The 22,701-nt window shown below is 41.3% G+C and overlaps 1 protein-coding gene across 3 annotated transcripts in view; it reads right to left on the bottom strand.

Moving 5' to 3' along the window:
• MID2 (midline 2) overlaps positions 1 to 22,701 on the bottom strand; it is a 300,307-nt gene that overhangs the window by 40,903 nt on the left and 236,703 nt on the right. For all 3 annotated transcript variants that reach the window (XM_073600578.1, XM_073600577.1, XM_073600579.1), the window contains one exon: positions 690 to 851. In XM_073600578.1, coding sequence (XP_073456679.1) covers positions 690 to 851 — 162 coding nt within the window. The remainder of the gene's footprint in view (positions 1 to 689; positions 852 to 22,701) is intronic.

Genomic DNA, 22,701 nt, shown 5'->3' with positions numbered 1-22,701 from the left:
ACTCCACACCAAACTGATCAAACCATGTTTATATGAAACGGACTTTGTGCACAGGTCCAGTCATGCTGGAGCAGAGGAGGGCCTTGGGAAAGGAGGATATCACAGGAAAAACCATCTCTGATTGAGCAGCTAGGAGGTGATATAATCTGCATGGTGAGACGGACTCCTAAACTACACTACATGAACAAATGTTGGTGGACACTTGACCATCACACCTGTCTAGATGGTGGACACCCCTCCAAATTAATTTAGATTAGATGTTTCCAGTCAAGGGTACTTGTTAATGCTACACATTCTATGCAAATTGTGCTCTTCAAACTTTGCGCTAACAGTTTGGAGAAGACCCTTTTCTGTCCCTGATATAAAGACACAGTTTAAAAGTTTGATGTGAAGTAACTCAAGGAGCTACATAGCCCCAAAGCTAGGTCCAACTCCATCCTAATGCCCAAGGTTTTGAAACTGGATGTCAAAAAAGCTTGTGACGCTCAGGGGTCCTCAAAAGTTTGGCCACATAGTGTATATCCTAGAAAACAAAAATACTGTATAAAACTGTTTAGATGTGCAAATTATTCATGAGGTTAATGTCAAGTAAACTGACACTGTTAAAATTGGTCTGGACATCCAGACATTAATGGCTCCTGGTCATGAGGGGGTTGAGCAATTAATAAGTAAAGCCTCGTGGTACTCACTGTTAGTCTTGAGTCTTGCCGGATCGCTGTGTCGGCTTCCAGCCTGGTTGATTGCTTTGACTAAAAAGATGTAACGAGTTCCACTCTGAAGCCCGTGCACAGTGTAATGGTTCTGCTTGATATTGGGCACAATCATCCAGCTGTCCATGGAGCTATAAAGACCTGCAAAAGGGGACAGAGACAGTGGGATGAATATAATAATTCAGGACTGCTGAAAATGATTTGAATTCAATCTGTACTCCAGGCAAACCACTAAATATCCACATGAAATACATACACTAGTTTACCAAAAGTATTGGGACACCTGCCTTTACACGCACATAAACTTTAATGGCATCCCAGTCTTAGTCCGTATGGTTTAATATTGAGTTGGTCCACCCTTTGCAGCTGATTTGGACCAGTGCACAAAGCAAGGATAAGCGAGTTTGGGGTGGAGGAACTTGACTGGCCTGCACAGAGCCCTGACCTCAACCCCATAGAACACCTTTGGGATGAATTAGAGCGGAGACTGCGAGCCAGGCCTTCTCATTCAACATCAGTGGCTGACCTCACAAATGCACAAGAACGGTCAAACATTCCCATAGACACACTCCTAAACCTTGTGGACGGCCTTCCCAGGAGAGTTGAAGCTGTTATAGCTGCAAAGGGTGGGCCAACTCAGTATTAAACCCTACGGACTAAGACTGGGATGCCATTAAAGTTCATGTGCGTGTAATGGTAAGCGTTCCAATACTTTTACAATATAGTGTACATGTTAAAATCTGCATTTTTTTATTTACTATCTAATTTCTTAGAACCCCCAAACATTATACATTTTCTAAAAGCAAAGGCCTGGGAGATAAAAAAAAAACGTTGGTAGTGCAATTTTTTATGTCACACGATATCTGCACAGTGGTTTTTCACACAAAAATGTTTTGAAAAAAAATGCACTTTAATGAATTTTAGTGCACACAAATACAATAAAGTACAACATTTTTTTTTGTAAAAGATGTTACGTCTGAATAAATTGATACCCAACATGTCATTTTTAAATTGCGTCCATAGAATGGCGACAAATAAGGTATTTAAAAATCTCCATAGGTAACACTTTAAAAGCCTTTACAGGTTATAAGTTTAGAGTTATGCAGGAGGCCTAGTGCTAGATTGCTCTTGCTCTGACATTTGCGACGATACCTCACATGTGTGGCGCGATCACCATTTACATATGCATGCAGGACCGACTGGGGCACTTTATATTTTTTTATTTCTCTTTCAATAATGTTTATTGAGTTTTTTTTTTTTTTTTTTTTTTAATCCAAAAATAAGTTTTTATTGAAAAACAAGTACATACAATCCAAAAATCTTCAGGTAAGTTATACAAAATAAATGGGCACAATTCCAGAAATAGATTAGAGTATATACATTAATATAGTCCCCACTACCAAACAATAAAATTACTATGCCCATTTCCTCTCTGATCCCTTCCCTCTGTCCTCAGAAGGCAGGCCCTTTCAAGCACTATTCAAATCTAATGCAGGGTACTTTCGTTTATTGAGTTTAACAGGTAGAAAATACAATGTACATTCCGAAAATATTGAAAAATAGAAACATATCTTGGCCAACATGACCTACGAGACTTTACAAAAAGAAAATGTCAACTCCATTATCCCAGTATGTAGTGTACCATGGTTGGTTAAGTGTTTACTTCTAACTCTGCCTGATTTCACTCTCATACAAACTATCATAACTTGGAGTTATAGCTGTTTAGAATATATATATATTGTCCATAGAATTGTCTCAGCATTACTTATTTACGTGTCGGAGAGAAGGTGATAGGCAAGAGTCCCACCAGCCACCCCCTTTGGGATCACGCTGTAGATGGGGGGACCCCAACCACTGCCCTCCGCATATTTTTTTTATTTCATTATTTATTTTACCTAAAACTATTTTTTTAAAACTTCCTCTTTCATTTTTTCTCTTAACTTTATTGCTATCACAAGGGATGAACAACATGGGATAGCATGGGCCTTGACAGGTCCTCTTTATTGAGAGAAGATCTAGAAGTTAGAGTCCACAAACTATGGTGTGTGTGTGTGTGTGTGTGTATGTATGTATATGTATGTATATGTATGTGTATATATATATATATATATATATATATATATATATATATATATATATATATATATATGTATATGTATATATATATATATATATATATGAAAATCCATCAATCCTGATGTACTGGCTGCCTCATCTCATTTTTTGAGGCCTGAAAATACCAGGACAGTACAAATACCCCTCAAATGACCCCTTGTTGGAAAGTAGACAGTCCAAGGTATTTAGTAAGGGGCATGGCGAGTTTTTCAAAGTTGTAATTTTATCTCACAATTTTTGGGAAAATTAAGAAAAGAAAAAAAAAAGAGGTAGGGCTGAAACAACTAATCGATTAATCAACAACTAATCGATTATGAAATTAATCGATTACTATTTTCATAATCAATTAATCGGCCATTAACATAATGGGGTTAAAAAAGCTAAAATTAGCCCTACATAGTACAAAAAGAGCAAATAATCTCTACTGTAAATATTACTTTCACTGTTGCACATTAAAAAATGATTTTTTTTTTTTTTTTAACTCTATTATGTTACTAAATGTCTTAGGCCTGGTTCCCACCCATGTGTTTTTTGGTGCTTTTTGCAGAAATGCACTATAGTTCATTTAACGTTCACATCTATGCTTTTTTCAGCTGCTGCGTATTTGGAAAGGGTCAAGGACCTTTTTCAATGCAAAACGGTGCTTTTTTGGTTCAATATACTTCAATGGAGAAGCTGCAGAAAAGCAAGTAATATTACAGTTCTGTTTGAAAATCTGCAAAACAGTCTAGAATTTTTTTTTCTTTTAATAAAATTTTTTTATCTGAGTCCAGATTCAACCTCGAATAGTATATAGAGTATATCTCTTCTGTCTGTTATTCTAAGAGAGGATTAAAGATTTTGCTCCCTAACCATATAGTTGGTTATTTAGATTTACCCCTGCGTATAAAGATATTTAGGAATAAATTGCCTTTTTTTAAACTTTACATATTAACTAAGTTATACACCACACTTTTCTTTAAGGTTATTAACCGATTAATCGAAACAATAATCGGTCCAACTAATCGATTATGAAAATAATCGTTAGTTGCAGCCGTAAAAAGATGTTTTCACATCACACTGTCAATCACCAGTGCAATAAAGCTTCATCATATAACAGGTGTGCGAGAAGCCATGTGGGGGACACTGCAAAGATGTGGAAGAAGGTGCTCTGGTCAGGTGAGACCAAAATTGAACTTTTTGGCCTAAAAGCAAAACACTGTGTGGCGGAAAACTAACACTGCACATCACTCTGAACACACCATCCCCACTGTGAAACATGGTGGTGGCAGCATCATGTGGTGGGGATGCTTTTTTTCAGCAGGGACAGGGAAGCTGGTCAGAGTTGATGGGAAGATGGATGGAGCCAAATACAGGGCAATCTTAGAAGAAAACCTGTTAGAGTCTGCAAAAGACTTGAGACTGGGGAGGAGGTTCACCTTCCAGCAGGACAACGACCCGAAACATACAGCCAGAGCTACAATGGAATGGTTTAGGTCAGGGATATGCAATTAGCAGACCGCTGTTGCAAAACTACAAGTCCCACCATGCCTCTGCTCTGGGTGTCATGCTTGTGGCTGTCAGAGTCTTGCTATGCCTCATGGGACTTGTAGTTTTGCAACAGCTGGAGGTCCGCTAATTGCATATCCCTGGTTTAGGTCAAAGCATATTCGTGTGTTGGAATGGCCCAGTCGAAGTCCAGACCTAAATCCAATTAGGAATCTATGGCAAGACTTGAAAATTGCTGTTCAAACGCTCTCTATCCAATCTGACAGAGCTTGAGCTATTTTGCAAAGAAGAATGGGCAAAAATGTCCCTCTCTAGATGTGCAAAGCTGGTAGAGACATCCCCAAAAAGACTTGCAGCTGTAATTGCAGTGAAAGGGGGTTCTACAAAGTATTGACTCAGGGGGGCGCCATACAAATGCACCCCACACTTTTCACAGATTTAGTTGTAAGGAAGTTTGAAAAACATTTATCATTTTCCTTCCTCTTCACAATTATGTGCCACTTTGTGTTGGTCTATCACATAAAATCCCAATAAAATACATTTACGTTTTTGGTTGTAACATGACAAAATGTGGAAAATTCCAAGGGGTATGAATACTTTTTCAAGGCACTGTAAAAAAAGATGTGCTGTGATTGGCCCTGAGATCATCACAATAGTACACAATGAATGGCATAAATGGAAGCCACCAATTGTGTACAATTGTCATGTAATCTGCTATGATTGGTCACAGTGATCACATGGTACCGGCAGCGGGCCAATGCACTGATCTGTCATCCACGGTGTTCGGTGGACACAGTAGATGACAGATCTGGCTGCAGTGTGGCCCGTGGGAGGACGTCATGGCATCCACTTAGAACAGGAGAGTGCCCCCCTGGCTGTCATTTAAATATAGGCCGGGCGGGAAGAGGTTAGAAAAGTGTTTTTACTGTTTGTCTACAATATGTAAAACTGTACATGATCTGGGCACAAAGGCATTTTAGATAATTGTGTGATTCCAAACCTATGGCGACAGTTTGGAGGAGGCCAACTCCATAAAGTTATGGTTTGTCCAATTTGGTGTGAAAGAACTGGAGGGGCCTGCACAGAGCCCTGACCTCAACCCAACCTTAGTTTCTTTGGGATGAATTGGAAAGACGATTGTGAGCCAGGTCTTCTCATCCAACATCAGTACCTGACCTCACAAATTGCCACAGACACCCACTAAAATCTTATAGAAAGCCTCCCAGGAAATTTGGAGGCTGTTATAAAAGCAAAGGTAGAATCAACTCCATATTAATGTTCATTGTTTTAAAATTGGGCGTCCGATAGGCTTATACTGTATAGTTGTATTGCTCAGTTGTCTTTTGGCCATATACACTGATCAGCCATAACATTCAGGTAAAGTGAATACCATTGATTATCTCATTACACCTGGCACCTGAAAGTGGGTGGGATATACTAGGCAGCAGGTGGACATGTCCCTGAAATGTATGTGTTGAAAGCAGAATCAATGGACATGTGTAAGGATTTGAAGGACTTTGAGAAGGGCTAAATTTTAATGGCTAGACGACTGGATCCCAGGATCTCCAAAACTGCAACTTTTGTGGGATGTTCCCGGTCTGCGGTGGTCAGGTTTGACCAAAAGTGGTCCAAGGAAGGAAAACCTGCCTACCAGCGACAGGCTCATGGGCAGCTAAGGCCCACTGATGGATATGGGGAGCAAAGGCTGGCCCATGTAGTGTGATCCAATAGAAGAGCTACTGTAGCTCACATTGCTGGCTCAGATAGAAAGGAGCCAGAACACACAGAGCATCGCAGGTTGTTGAGTATCGGACTGCTTAGCCGCAGACGGGTCAGGGTAACCATGCTGACTTGTGTCCACAGCTGAAAACACCTACAATGAGCATCAGAACTGGCCTGGTCGGATTAATTCAAGAATGGTTTGAGGAACACAATGGGATTGAGTTACTAAAACTGGAGAGTTTGACAATAAAAAAAATGTAAGCCGGACGGTTTCTATGCAGAGCTGCACCAGATTTTACTCTCCAGTTTTAGTAAACCAACCCCAATAAACGTGCTTGAGATGTTGACTTGGCCTACAGATCTCAATCCAATTGAGCATCTGTGGGATGTGCTGGGGAAAAAATGTCTGATCCATAGAGGCCTATTCAGTGTAGTGTCTTATGTGGGGGTCATAGAAGAAACGATGTAACCATGGTTGGGCTTAAGCAAACATCTGTGGCTAGTTGGTATTCCATGTGGTCTACATACATTATTTGCTTTGCCTGCTGGTTTATGAAGATTAGGAGTTTTTTTTTTTTCTCCTGCAATGTTGCGAACGTTTCACTAGTGGTCCACCTAACCATTTCCTTTCAAGAATATCTGCTGGCCTATGTGCATATACCTCATACAAACCCCACATGGAATAGTGTAGTAGTTATAAAGGGGCCAAGAGTGGGTAACTCTCCTGTCCATTGCTGCATATGTAATTATATCTATGGCTCTGATTCTGCATAATTAAACAGAATGTTCAGCAACTCAGGTGCTAATTTATGGGTGTTCAACCAACAAATAAGGTCAACACATTTACAAATTAATTTCTGAAGCCGCAGCTGGGTTCTTTGTATTGCAAACATCTGCTAATGACACATTGTTGTATGCTTTGTGGTTTTTTTTTTCAGAGCAGTACAGAATAAAAATAATTGCCAGTTCAATACTGCTGCTGTTTTCTGGATCATATAAGATTAATGCAGTCAGAACGTTTAACCTTAACACCTACATATCAGATAAGCAATCATATTATTGAGCGTTTACTGGAATTTTCCAAGAGATCCAAACACCTAAAGTACAACTATACCCTAAAGTGAAAAACTATTTATCCGTAATATAACGCTAAGTCAGATTTTAGTTTTAACAGAACAGTTAAACAGTAGCAGTAACAGAACTTCGCAAGAGAGGATAAGGCTTAAGTCAGTTTCATTTTGGCACTAGGGGAATATCTCCACACTCCTTTCCTACACAAGCATGTCCTGCACATATTGTCCTTTGTCATACCCCCTGCACTCCTCTCCTGCACATACTGCCCACTGTCATGCCCTCCACACTCCTCTCCTGTACATACTGCCCACTGTCATACCCTCCATCTCCTCTCCTGTACATACTGCCCACTGTCATACCCTCTGCACATTCCTCTCCTGTATATACTACCCCGTGCCATACCCTCTGCACACTCCTCACCTGCATATACTGCCCCATGTCATACCCTCTGCACTACTCTCCTGTACATACTGCCTACTGTCATGCCCTCCACACTCCTCTCTTGTACAAACCGCCCACCGTCATACCCTCTATCTCCTTTCATGTACATACTGCCCACTATCATGCCCTCCACACTCCTCTCCTGTACATACTGCCCACTGTCATACCCTCTATCTCCTGTACATATTGCCCACTGTCATACCCTCTATCTCCTCTCCTGTATATAATGCCCACTGTCATACCCTCTGCACACTCCTCTCCTGTATATACTACCCCGTGTCATACCCTCTGCACACTCCTCTCCTGCATATACTGCCCCGTGTCATACCCTCTATCTCCCCTCCTGTACATACTGCCCACTGTCATACCCTCTTCACTCCTCTCCTGTACATACTGCCTACTGTCATGCCCTCCACACTCCTCTCTTGTACAAACCGCCCACCGTCATACCCTCTATCTCCTTTCATGTACATACTGCCCACTGTCATACCCTCTATCTCCTCTCCTGTATATAATGCCCACTGTCATACCCTCTGCACACTCCTCTCCTGTATATACTACCCCGTGTCATACCCTCTGCACACTCCTCTCCTGCATATACTGCCCTGTGTCATACCCTCTATCTCCTCTCCTGTACATACTGCCCACTGTCATACCCTCTTCACACTCCTCTCCTGTATATACTGCCCCGTCATACCCTCTGCACTACTCTCCTGTACATACTGCCTACTGTCATGCCCTCCACACTACTCTCTTGTACAAACCGCCCACCGTCATACCCTCTATCTCTTTTCTTGTACATACTGCCCACTGTCATACTCTCCACACTTCTCTCCTGTATATACTGCCCCCTGACATACCCTCTACACACCTCTTCTGCAAATGCTGTCCTACAGGTACTGCCTCTTCATACCCTCCACAATCTTCTCCTGTACATATTGCCCACTATCATTCCCCCTGCACTCCTCTCCTGTACATACTGCCCACTGTTATTCCCTCTGCACTCCTCTCCTGTACATACTGCCCACTGTCATTCCCTCTGTACTCCTCTCCTATTAATACTGTTCCCTGTCCTATGTCTTGCACTCATCTCCTGTACATAATGTCCCCTCTCCTAACCCCTGAACTTCTCTCCTGCACATACTGTTCTGTGTCATACCCTCCACACTCATCTCCTGTACATACTGTCCCCTACCACACCGTCTACAATCATCTCCTGTACATACTGTCCTAACCTCTGCAATCTTCTCCTGCACATACTGCCTGCACATACATTGCCCTCTAAGACACTACTTTTGCATTGCTTGGTATTAAGGATGGGCTCGGGCGTGTTTACACACTCCACGTGCAGAGCCCGCCAGGAAGTCGGCACGGCGCTGCGCTAATCACAGGCAATGAGACGTTTTCCTGATGTGCGGCTGCAGAGATTGGGAAATGTTTCACTGCCTGTGATTAGCGCAGCGCCTTGCCGACTTCCTGGCGGGCTCTGCACGTGGAGTGTGTAAACACGCCCGAGCCCATCCTTACTTGGTATACCCCCAACTTTCCCCATTCTGAAACAGGCACACGTTTGCCAGTTCCTATTTAATTGCACTTTCCAAATATTCTTTGAAAAAATACCTGGTGATCCTGCCAGTCCTTCGGTATTCCTCCAGGAGGGCGACGACACTGCAGGGAGAACTCACTGCATCACCGTCCCCATCAGCAGCATCACATAAGCAAAGGAGGAGGGGTTATCAGTGCTGTCACTCCTGATAACCTTCTCCTCCTGCAAATCAGTCTTGGCTTCTGACTCCAGTGGAGCTAAGACCTCAGCTGCCTCTGTGATAATGTGCCATACACAAAGAAAGGAACCTCACCACCTTGAACAGGGGCCTCCAAACTTTTTAAGCAAAGAGCCAGTGGGAGTAAACCATGTGCTATCATTGGTTTTAATGGGAGGAATTATGCCCATTATTGGTATCGGTGAGATGAATAGTGCCCAATATTGGTGTCAGTTGGAGGAATAGTGCCTCATTGTTGCTATCAGTGGGAGGAACAGTGCCCTATCATTGGTGTCAGTGGGAGGAATAGTGCCCATTAATGGTGTAAGTGGGAGGAATGATGTCCCATCTTTGGTGTCAGATGGAGGAAGTAGTTCCCTATCGGTATCAGTGGCAGGAATAGTTTCAAAATGTTGGTGTCAGTGGGAGGAATAGTGCCACATCTTTGGTGTTAATGAAAAGAGTAGTGTCCCATCATTGGTGTTAGTGGGAGGAATAGTACCCATTGATGGTGTAAATGGGGGGAATAGTGCCCCATCTACGGTGTAAGTGGGAGTAATAGTGCCCCATCGATGGTGTAAGTGGGAAGAATGATGACCCATCATTGCTATCAGTTTGAGGAATAGTGCCCCATTCTTGGTGTCAGTGGGAGGAATAGTGTCTCATCATTGGTGTCAGTGGGAGGAATTGTGCCCAGCGATGTTGTTAGTGGGAGCAGTAGTGCCCATCAATGGTGTAAGTGGGTCAAATAGTGTCCCATCATTGGTGTAAGTAGGAAGAATAGAGCCCATTGATGGTGTAATTGGGTGAAATAGTGTTCCATCATTGATATCAGTGGGAGGAATAGTGTCTCATCCATGGTGGTAGTAGGAGGAATAGTGTACCATGGTTAGTGTAAGTTCGAAGAATAGTGTCCCATCATTGGTGTAAGTGTGAGGAATAGTGCCCCATCGATAGTCTAAATGGGAGGAATAGTGTTCCATCATTGGTGTCAGTGCGAGGAATAGTGCCCATCGATGGTGTAAGTGAGAGGAATGATGGCCCATCATTGGTGTCAGTTGGAGAAAGTAGTGCCCCAAGGGCTGGATACAAGCAAGCAAAGGGCCACATCTGGCCCCTGGATCGCAGTTTGAAGACCACTGGCCTAGAAGAAGGCAAAAATTAGGGGGGAAAATTACAAAAACTTGTGAACAGAGATTGACTAGGAAATAATCAAGAAGAAGTAACAGAGTTATTCAGTAGATGTTCTAAGTAGCTTAGAACCACCAGGAATGCCATCCCATATGTTTGTACTAAAAGTAGGTGCGAATGACTACAAATTCTGCAATTACGGAAACATGTTATACATGCATCTATACTCGGAGATCATGTTTTATTTATTATGACTACTAATAAATCTCAGCTATAAGCTTCACATGCTTTTCTTTTGGACATTTTTATGCAGTTGAAAATCCATAAAAAATATATTATTTATAAAATCAACTACACCAAACATATAGTTTATACTGCAATGCTTTAGTTTCCATTCAATAAAATAATATGCATATTGTACATTATATTTTTACTCAGACTGTTCAAAGAACAGGCAGACAATGGCTGGCATAACATATGTACTTTGTCATGTAACTGTCAATTCAGTCCCACTACTGTGGATCGTATAAAATTAATTCAATCATTTATGAGATATCTGGATTATTTAAAGATGTGTGCATTATTTATTGCTGAGGACAATTGGCGCTGTTAACATTAGAGATTCATATCACTATATACAGTCATAAAGAGTGAGTTCCAAGTGTGAAACCTATAGAGACCTTTGTCTGGGTTACGCTATTGTATTGTGTTAATGGACAATAAACATGCACTTTGTGCAGTTCCAATTTAGAATGGCATTCCAAAGCATGACAAAGTAGGCAGAACCCAAATTTTTGTTTGTGTAGCATAAATTACAAGTTGGAGAGCTAACCAAAGTGGCTAAGTGATGTTGAGGTCGGATGAATCTGATAGATACTCCAGAACCTTTACTCTTTTCTGCTGCAGTCATTGAAGGGTCTACTTGGCCTTATGTTTTGGACCACTGTCATATTGTAAAGCTCAAGCCTTCAGTTCCTGTAAATCGCTGTCTATCATTACCTGCATGTTTAAGATCTTATCAAAGTGGCTCAAAGATGATGAGCTCAGGTGATTGTGATGGCTACCCCAGAACCTTCTCCTTTTCTGCTGCAGCCACTAAAAGGTCAACTTGACCTTATGATTCAGATCATTGTCATGTTGGAAGCCTTCAGGGTCCCGTAAATTGTTTGGTTATCTAGCCTGACCTGCTTGTTTGAGATCTCTCTAAAGTGGTTCAATGATGTTGAGGTCAGAAGAATGTCATGGCCTCTCCAGAACCTTCACTTTTTTCTACTATTGCCACTGAACGGTTGACTTGGCCATGTGTTGGGGGATCATTTACTTTCAACTTTGTTTGTAAGTAAAGGTGGCCTTCACTATCATCTGGTTGTCATGAAGATATGTAAATTATTTGGTCTGAGATCCATTCAAAGTGGCTCAAAGATGTAGAGCTCAGGTGATTGTGATGGCTACTCCAGAACCTTCACCTTTTCTGCTGCACCCACCAAAAGGTCGACTTCTGATTCGGATCATAGCCATGTTGGAAAGCCCAAGCCTCCAGGGTCTCATTAATTGTTTGGTTGTCTAGCGTGACATGCTTGTTTGAGATCTCCCTAAAATGGTTCAATGATGTTGAGGTTATAAGATTGTCATGGCCACTCCAGAACCTTCACATTTTTCTACTGTTGCCAATGAAGGGTTGACTCGGCCTTAGGTTGGGGGATCTTTTTTTTTTTCAAATTTGTTTTTTTAAGTAAAGATGGCCCTCGCTATCGTCTATTCGGTTGTCATGAAGATATGAGTAATTAGTTTACACTCCCGATGGGTAACATTTTTGATCAGTGGATGCATTAGCGCTTCCCATGGGTTTTTCTGCAAGCTAGTATAGGGTATCATATTGACCATAGTGTACACCTATATCCACAGCCTTTTGATCTTAGGGCATGTCAACCAAATCTGTTTCATGTCTCCCAGCTATAGACAACCTCAGAAGAGGGATAAGTGAAGAGGCAACATGAAATCCTAGCGGGGTATAATACCACTAAGACATAACTTTAAAAGAGTTCTCCAGAGCCAGCACGTTAAGTGAAGCTTTAAACAATGCGTCTCACATTTTGTTCAAGGTTTTTGGGGGTAGGGCGACGCCAAAGTCGTTCTCCCAACGCAAGCAGTATGTTGGAGGTTAGGTATAGACATTACCCATAATGGAAGAATATAGTAAGGATATTAGACCACATGTCATCAGATTCGATCGACATCTAGAATTGAACGTACGTAAGGATGAGAGTTAATCAGAGTTCTCAGTCAGAGATTCCACTAGGTCAGAGGTCTTCAAACTATGGCCCTCCAGTTTTTCAGGAACTATCATTCCCATCACGCCTAGTCATGTCTGTGAATGTCAGAGTTTTACAATGCCTCATGGGATGTGTAGTTCCGCAACAGCTGGAGGGCCGTAGTTTGAAGATCCCTGCACTAGGTGGTGGATCGGCAGATAGCGGAACCACTCAGAATCTGGAATAACATAGGGCTCCCAGAGTTGCTGGAATGAGTAAACCCCTCAGGACCGTTGTAAATCCACAAGCGCTCCACTAATGGAAGCTCTGGGGGCTAGGGGGATCATTTTCATGTTGTAAGTTCAAGTGAGCCCCACATGCAGCTTCCAGGTGGATGAATGCTAATTTCCCTTAATACCTTCTAATAATATGTTACATTTATCCTGCAAACAATCTCTATGCTACAAAGTTGGGTTGACGGGTTTCTCTTCATAGACCTTGTTGATGCCTCTCCAAACACAGCATTTATGAATATGACCATAAACGCCAGTTTTAGTCTTTTCTCCCAATACAATTACGTTCCACAAGTTGAGGTTTTTCTAAAGCTTTTGGTGTATTTCAAGTGGGCGGTATTGTTGTATTGGTGAGGCAAAATAGCCTAAAATGTAGTAAATTCTGCCAGAAGTATGTAAACACAACTGTGTCATACAGCTCAGCTCAGATCACCCCTTCTGTCTCCTACTTAGGTATATCACCGATTTACTTATTGACATATCAATATGGAAGTCACACCACTTCCTTAAACTCAATATTTCCAAAACTGAGCTCATAAAATTTCCTACTCCCATATTCCTTCCCCTGATTTCTCCATCGAGATTATTAGCACAACTATCAGCTCCTCCCCACATGCCGGGGTGCTATATGTAATCCTCAACCTTTCCTTTCAGTCCCAAATCCAATCACTGTCCAAAAATTGCTGCCTTTATTTCCAAAGCTCGCCCCTTCTTGATAAGCAATACCACAGAGCTACTAATTCACTTTCTTGTTGCCTCTCGCCTTGATTATGCAACTCCCTCTTTGTTGGCCTACCTTAACACAGGCTATCCCCTTTTCAGTCCATCATGACTCATGACTTAACACAGGCTTCAGGTTGCCCAACGAATATTTGAAAATTCCAATACCAACAGCAACATACAAAGCCATCCACATCTCTGCCCCGAACTACATCTCCAACCTCTTCTCAAAACATCACCCAAAACCATTATCCTCTCTCCTCCCAGGTTCTCCTGCTCTCTAGTGCCCTTGTCATCTAAAACATAAGCTAAAACATTGTTTTATTATTGCATGTGAAAAGCAGTAAAAAAGAAATCCAACGCGTTGCGGCCGTCAGGCCTTAAACATGGCTAACAAATAAGTGACACAAAACCTCTTAAATAGTGTAGACTAAATCACATGCTCAACCCCAATGGCCACATGACCCAAAAAAAGGGGTGGCAGCAAATATCAAAACATACAAATAAAGAACACTATCAGCATACACTTTGTACATGAATGTATATAAAAACATATATCACAAAAATAAAAAAAGAACGGCATTAAACATGAAGAAAAAGTACTCCAGATGTCTATTTCTATTTAAATTTTCCATTTGTATGTGCTAGATGGTGAGCCTGGCTTCTACCTTTTTGAAAAGTTTGCCGTAAGAAAGGGCATTTGTTTGTTTCACATTGATACTTTAGGATTGCGCAGCACCGCACTGATTCTATTTATTACTTTATTTCTTAGTGTGAGATTATTTTGAATGTCAGCAGCCGCATTGGCTTTTTTACCTTATCCTTTTCACAAATGGAGTATAAGAGTGGGGCTAAACAAAACTGAATACGGGTATACCAACCAAAATGCTTAAATATGAAGCAAAAACAGCCAAAAAGATATAGGTGTATATAAAGAAGAGTACATATGACTTCAAATACAAGTCCACATCCCATCTATGGTTAAGGAAAATCCAGTAGACCTCACGCTCTGATAATCGATGGTATCTATCCCCACCACGTGTTGCCGGAAATACTCTAACACCAATAAAGCTGAAAGAACTCATATTGCCTTTATGCACATCCCTAAAGTGTTTGGTAGAGATGTTTTTAGCATTTTCATTTATACTATCACAATAATTTTCTGATATGCAGGAACGAAGTGGACAAATCGTACAGCCAAGGTACTACACACAGTGCATTGGATTAGATAAACAACATGATCTGCACCACAATTGATATATTCCTGTATTTTGAATTCTTCCTTAGGCTTCATGCACACTGGACTTAAAAAACGTCGATTCTACAGGCGTTTGACGTTTTTTTCACCTGCCTCTAGAAGCACTTCTATTGTATTCTATGTGTCTTTGCACATTATGACTACTACAGGCGTTTTCTGTCAGGGACGTTCAGAGGCAGGAAAAAAAAACCCTTCTCTATCGCGTTTTCTGGAGAAGTTTAGGAGCTGTAAAAACATCAGTCTCTCCTAAACTCCTCTTATCTCTTCTGACCGTCAAGTTTCAACATTTTTTTAGTAAAAATGCAATGCAGTGTGAAATGCATTCTGGTTATTTTGGGAGTAAAACTTTTGCAGAGGGGCGTGTAGTGCAAAAAAATGCCTATAAACGAAAATTCTTAAACTCTCAGACTCACCTAAACTTTGTACAATATGCTTTCTATTTGTGTCTTTGATGCCACGTTTTTTAAGCTAAAAACGTTGACGTTTTTTCTGCTCCCAGTGTGCATGGAGCCTCAGTGTTGGCAGAAACAAAACTCTTGGACACAGTGTGTGTGTACGGCAATATCTACAAGTCTTGAGTCCACGTATGTGAGAACCACGTTTTTTTTCCTTCTTTTTTTTGTCAAGGGACACAAAACTTGGAGATACAAGTGACCTAAGTGTAGGTGCGCGACGACTGGAGAAACAAACACCATTGGATAAAACATTATATAAGGTTTCATCAGAATACAGAATAGGGAGATTCCGCTTTATGATGTTAGTGATTTGTTGATATTCCACGGAGTATGGTGTAACAAAAGTGACAGACTGTTTGGAGCTCTTGTGTCTCCTCAAATTCCTGGGTTTGGATCTAACAGTATGAGTGTTGGATAATAAATCCGCTTGCTGTTTGGCAGCTGCAACATCCAAACCTCTCTGGATGGACCACTGAGGAGAACCTCTGGAGCCTGTTCCTAATTACTTGCCATTGATTATTAAAAGAAACCTCCATAGAGCAGTTTCTTCTAGCCCAGTGGTGTCCAAACTGTGGCCCTTTTCTTGCTTTTATCCGGCTCTTGATGTGCTATTTTATTCACAGACACCAATGAAGAGCTTAATTCCTCCTAATGTCACCAATGATGGCAAATAAATTCCTACCAATGGCATTAACAATGAAGCACAGTTCCTCCCAATGATGCCAACAATGGGGCCCAATGATGGGGCGCAGTTCCTACCAATGACACCAATGATGGGGGACTTTATACTCCCACTGACGATGGGACATTTTTTACTCCCGATGACCACAGTCCGGCCCCCCTAAAGCCTGATGGACAGTAAACCGGCCCTTTGTTTAGAAAAGCTTGGAGACCCCTGTTCTAGCCCTAGTAAACCCTCCTACTGAGATGACCTTTATAGTGTGGGCTGGATGGCAACTACTGCCTAGTAAAGTGGTATTGCTCGCAGTGGGTTTACGAAAAGTTTTAGTGGAAACAGTTTGGACAGAGGGATCACCTTCCAAGGTGACATTCTGGCAATCTATGACCCTGTTGTGACAATTACCAGTAAACTTTAAATGAAGGTCATTGGCATTTACGTGGTGCTAAAATGGTGCAACATCAAATGTAGTGTTATCCTTAACCCAAATGATACGCAGGTCATCAATAAATCTGCCATACCAAAATAAATTGCTATAAAATGGATTAAGATGGGGAAAAAATATAAAATTCCTTCCACCAACCCGTATAAATATTTGCCGGGGAAGGATAAAATATGGCATCCATCGACGCACCACACAATTGCAAGTAATATTGTCAAAAAGAAAAAAAGTTGTGGGTCAAAAGAAAATCTATACATCTTAGCAGATAGTCCTGAAGTTCTAATGTATATGAAATATACTTCTGAAGGTGATATTTTACAGCTTCCAAAGCCAGCGAGTGGGGTATGGAGGAGGACAATGCAGTGACATCCAAAGTTACCAAACTGGATCATCCATCCACTTTGGCGCTCATGTAAAACATGTCCTGCGTCACGGATGTAACGTGGGAGCCTCTGGATGAGGGGCTGAAGGTGGGAATGAACCCACTCGCTAAGGGGCTCTAAGAGAGAGCCAATGCCAGTCTCAATTGGACGCCACTGTATAGGGACTTGGGATTTGCCAGCCAGTGGGGCATGGAGGAGTGCAATGCAGTGACATCCAAAGTTACCAAACTGGATCATCCGTCCACTTTGGAGCTTGTGTAAAACATGTCCTGTGTCACGGTCTTCACGGATGTAACCTGGGAGCCTCTGAATGAGGGGCTGAAGGTTGGAATGAACCCACTCGCCAAGGGGCTCTAAGAGAGAACCAATGCCAGCCTCAACTGGACGCCACTGTATAGGGACTTGAGATTTATGTAATTTAGGCAAATGATGAAAAGCAGCAGTGGGGCCCCATCACTGGTGTCAGCTGGAGGAATAGTAGTACCCCATCATTGGCGGTGTCACTGGGAGGAATTGTGCCCCTTTCACTGGTGTCATTGGAAGGGATTTATGCCCCTTTGTTGGTATCAGTGGATGAAATAATGCTCCAGGGGCTGGATAAAAGGAATCAAAGAGCCGAAGTTTGGAGACCACTGCTTTAGACTGTAAACTCTCAAGAGCAAGGCCCTCATAACCCTCTTGTACTGAATTGTATTGTAACTGTACTATTTCCCTTTATTTTGTAAAGCTATTGGTAATATAAAATTCCAGCATAATAATAATAATAATAATACACAGTAACAATACAAACAAAGAAAGAGCCATGCCGATGCAAGCCAACAGCCTAGAGAGCTAAGGAGCACAAACGAGAGGCAATGCGAATTAATGAAAACAAACTTCAAGTATATTGTATAGATATTTTCCTCATAGAACCACTTGTTTAGCAGCCATAATTGGATCCCTTGGTAAAATGTATTATTAAATAATTATATACACACGCGCACACAATGCTCCCAATAAGATTTAATACCAAATCTAAGCTCTAGTGAGCTACTCTGAGAAAATCGTGATTAAATAAACACAAACTCCCACTTACCAAGGGATTTAATGAAATACACTGAGCTCCTATGCAATGTAAACTATCTCAAAAATATTAAAGAAATTTGTTATAGTGAGATTTTTTTCAATAAAACTGATTTACACGATGCTTAGAAAAAAAAAAAAAAAAGTGTCAAATCATTACGGATTTAAGAATTTTTCTCTTTGTGTACAATAACATGTTAGCACCCAGTGAATTTGGCATCTAGTCACCAATTCTGATTCTAAACTTAACATAATAATGAGAACTTATTATAGAGTCACAAAGCGCTACGTTGAATGAAGTGCAAATTCTATTATCCATTATTGATAGCCCTGCCAGCATATTATAATACATATTACATATTAGAATTAAAGGGCATCATTTCTAAAAAGAGGACTCTGACTTATCATTTCAATGTTATTTTTAGACTAAAAAAAAAAAATCACATTTAGAAGGTGTGTACGCATATGTATTGCCGAACGATTCTCAACAGCTAGCCCTACAGCTGTGGCCAAAAGTTTTGAGAACACAAAGATTAATTTGCACAAGACACAAAAAAAAAAAAAAAGAGGAAAGTGCACCAAAAATAAGCCACGTCCATAAATCATTGAGGATACAAAATAAGGTAGTACTGAGTATTACCAGGGAGGCAGACTTTTTAGGCTAAGAACCAGTGGAGAAGATATAGCAGTATAAAAAATATAAATTTATTGAAAAATACAATATCTAAAAAACAGTGACAATTGTAACATATAGCATCTATGATTATTGTGCAGTGAGCCCTTGTATGTCTACGCGTTTCACCGTTAGGCTTCCTCAGGACACGGCCAAGGTTCACAGATGAGACAGAGAAGGAAATATGTCTCTCTAGCTGCAGTGTATTGCTGTCTCCCAGGGGCACGCTGGATTATTTGTATCCTGAATATGCAGCGATGGGATTGTATTGAGCCTTCAGCATTGCTGATACTAAATCCAGGATCTAAGTGGTGAATCCTCCTCCCTCTAATGGCTGCTCCCTTAATTAGGAATATTGTTTACATGCCCCTGCTGAGATATTTAGCTATATCTAATATACTTTCTTACTGCTGATTGAACTTTCTCATGCTACCGTGACTTGCATAATTTTGCATTCCAATTTAAGATAGAGAGACATATTTCCTTCTCTGTCTCATCTGTGAACCTTGGCCGTGTCCTGAGGAAGCCTAATGGTGAAACGCGTAGACATACAAGGGCTCACTGCACAAAAATCATAGATGCTATATGTTACAATTGTCACTGTTTTTTAGATATTGTATTTTTCAATAAATTTATATTTTTTATACTGCTATATCTTCTCCACTGGTTCTTAGCCTAAAAAGTCAGCCTCCCTGGTAATACTCAGTACTACCTTATTTTGTATCCTCAATTAATTTGCACAAAGTCTGCTGCTTCAGTGTTTTTAGATCTTTTTGTCAGACGTTGTATGGTATACTGAAGTATAATTACGAGCATTTCATAAGTGTCAGAGGCTTTTTATTGACAATTACACTAACCCCTTGGCGTGGGCCGCACGCAAATATGCGGTCTCTCGAGGCCTGGTCCTTGGTATTTGAGAGAATTGCGGTCAATACAGCTTTGCCGAGAGCGCACCCTGCGTGCTTCCGGCACAGTTACTGGCGCCTAACCGAAAGCTCCCGATCCCTGCTTGCGATCGGGAGTTTTCGGATCACATGACTGCCGTGGCAGCCAATCACAGCAGTCACGTGATCTTAAGCCCTGCCTCCCGGCAACCTAAACCTCTTAACCACTTCAGGACCGCCGCACGCCAATATACGTCCTTACTTTGAAGAGGAATATTGTTTTTATGGAAGCAGCTAGCTGCCATAACCCCAGTATCCTCTTCTTCGACCGGCAGTCCACTTTCCGATAAGAGTGGCCTCTGCGGGGGATTCGTAGCAAGATCACTTTTATCGGCGGCGGGAGAGGGGCCCCCCTCCCGCCATGCTCCGGTGCCCTCCGACGCTTACCGGAGCCATTGGCAGCGGCGATCGGATCTTCACCCTTGCTGGGTATGGAGACGAGTGAAGGGGAAGATGGCCCCCACTCGCCTCCATAACATTGGAGGGTGGAAGCGACGTCAAAACGTCACTTCCGCCCATAGCTCTTAAAGGGCCATATTTTTTTTTTAATGACAAATTTTTTATTGCACTTTAGTGTAAATATGAGATCTGAGGTCTTTTTGACTACAGAGCTCATATTTAAGAGGTCCTGTCATGCTTTTTTTTTCTATTACAAGGGATGTTTACATTCCTTGTAATAGGAATAAAAGTGACACTTTTTTTTTTTTTAAACAGTGTAAAAATAAAAGGTAAAATAAATAAGAAATAAAAAAAAAAAAAAAAACGCGTCCCGCCAAGCTCGCGTGCAGAAGCGAACGCATACGTGAGTAGCGCCAACATATGAAAACTGTGTTCAAACCACACATGTGAGGTATCGCCACGATCGGGAGAGCAAGAGCAATAATTCTAGCCCTAGACCTCCTCTATAACTTAAAACATGCAACCTGTACAATTTTTTAAATGTTGCCTATGGAGATTTTTAAGGGTAAAAGTTTGTCGCCATTCCACGAGCGGGCGCAATTTTGAAGCATGACAATTTACCTGGCATAACATTATCTTTCACAATATAAAAAAAAAAATTGGGCTAACTTTACTTTTGTCTTATTTTTTAATTCAAAAAAGTGTATTTTTTCCAAAAAAAGTGCGCTTGTATGACCGCTGCGCAAATACGGTGTTACAGAAAGTATTGGAACGACTGCCATTTTATTTTTTAGGATGTTAGAAAAAAAATGTATAATGTATATGGGTTCTAAGTAATTTTCTAGCAAAAAAAAACTGTTTTTAACTTGTAAACACATCTCAAAAAGAGGCTCGGTCCTTAAGTGGTTAAAGGGCCAGGAGACGCGGCGTGAAGAGGTTAGGTTTATGCAAAGAGTCAATATTTGCAGTGTTGACCTCTTCTTTTTCAAGACCTCTGCAATCCGCTCTGGCATGCCATCAATCAGCTTCTGGGCCACATCCTGACTGATGGCAGCCCATTCTTGCATAATCAATTCTTGGAGTTTGTCAGAATTCGTGTGGGTTTATTTTGTTCACCCGTCTCTTGAGGATTGACCACAAATTCTCAATGGTTCTCAATTTAGGTCTGGGGAGTTTCCTGGCCAAGGACCCAAAATGTTGATGTTTTGTTCCCCAAGCCACTTAGTTATCACTTTTGCCTTACGGCAAGGTGCTCCATCATGCTGGAAAAGGCATTGTTCATCACTAAACTATTCTTGGATGGTTGGGAGAAGTTGCTTTTGGAGGATGTTTTTGTACCATTCTTTATTCATGGCTGTGTTCTTAGGCAGAATTGTGAGTGAGCCCCTTCCTTGGCTGAGAAGCAACCCCCCACATGAATGGTCTCAGGATTCTTTACTGTGGGCATGACACAGGACTATATTTGTGTCATTCTCAAAACGTTTGGCCATGGCTGTAGTATCAGTTGGTGAATTTACTAAGCACTACAAAATAATTAAAAGAGATGTATGGGTTTCCTTTTTTTTCAGCTTCATCCTATTACCTGTGAGCTGCTAATGCATAAAAAATATTTCCAGCCCATTGAGAAGTGCACCCTTTCTGTTAACCACTTACCACCCATATAACTTACTTATACGGTGGCATTGCTGTGCCTGATCATGTACCTAGTACGTGATCCGACACTTCCGGGTCTGGGGAGTGCATGTGCGCCGCCAGCGGGATCGGATCTGCGGGTCCCGAAGAACGGCGGTCTATGTAAACAAGGCAGATCACTGTTCTGTCAGTACGGAAGGCACGGATCCTGTGTTCTTGCAAAGCAGGGGCACCGATCCATGTCTTCCTCTTGTAAAAGCACCTCCCACAGTACACTAAAACACTGGTCAGGCACATAGTTATCCCTTTGATTGCCCCAAATGTTTAACCCCTTCCCTGCCAGTGTCATTAGTACAGTAACAGTGCATATTTTTAGTACTGATCACTGTATTAGTGTCACTGGTCCCCAAAAAAGGGTCAAAAGTGTCAGTTAGTGTCCGACTGTCCATCGCAATCCCACTATAAAAATCGCTGATCCCCACCATTATTAGTGATAAAAAAAAATGGCAAAAACAAAAAAAATTCCATAGTTTGAAGTTTTGTGCAAACCAATCAATATACGCTTATTTTTTTTACCATAAATATGTAGCAGAATACATATTGCCCTAAATTGATGAAGAAATTAGGTTTTTTACTTTTTTTATTGGATGTGTTTTATGGTAAAGCACAAAAAATAAAAAAACGCAGAGGTGATCAAATACCACCAAAAGAAAACTCTATTTGTGGGAAAAAAGGACATACATTTGATTTGAATACAGCGTCGCACGACCGTAAAATTGTCATTTTAAAGTTACATATGGTCATGAAGGGGGTAAATTATTTGGAGCTGAAGTGGTGAAAAAGAGATTGTAAACCTAGGACTTTTATTTTATTTTATTTTTTTTAAACAAGCATGTCAGGATCCACCTCCTTTCTTTCTCCTCTGTTTGATGGATGTCGGTTCTGGGCTGTCTGTTCTCCCCCTCCTTCCCTGCACACAGCTCAGATTGATTCTCTTACAGACAGCCTCTATCTGCACACTGTGTAGCTGCCTGCTATGCTGCAGTGCTGACCTGTGAAGTTCCC

This window comes from Aquarana catesbeiana, linkage group LG09 (genome assembly GCF_042186555.1).
Source record: "Aquarana catesbeiana isolate 2022-GZ linkage group LG09, ASM4218655v1, whole genome shotgun sequence".
Lineage (NCBI taxonomy): Eukaryota > Metazoa > Chordata > Amphibia > Anura > Ranidae > Aquarana > Aquarana catesbeiana.
This window is presented reverse-complemented; position numbering and strand designations above follow the sequence as displayed.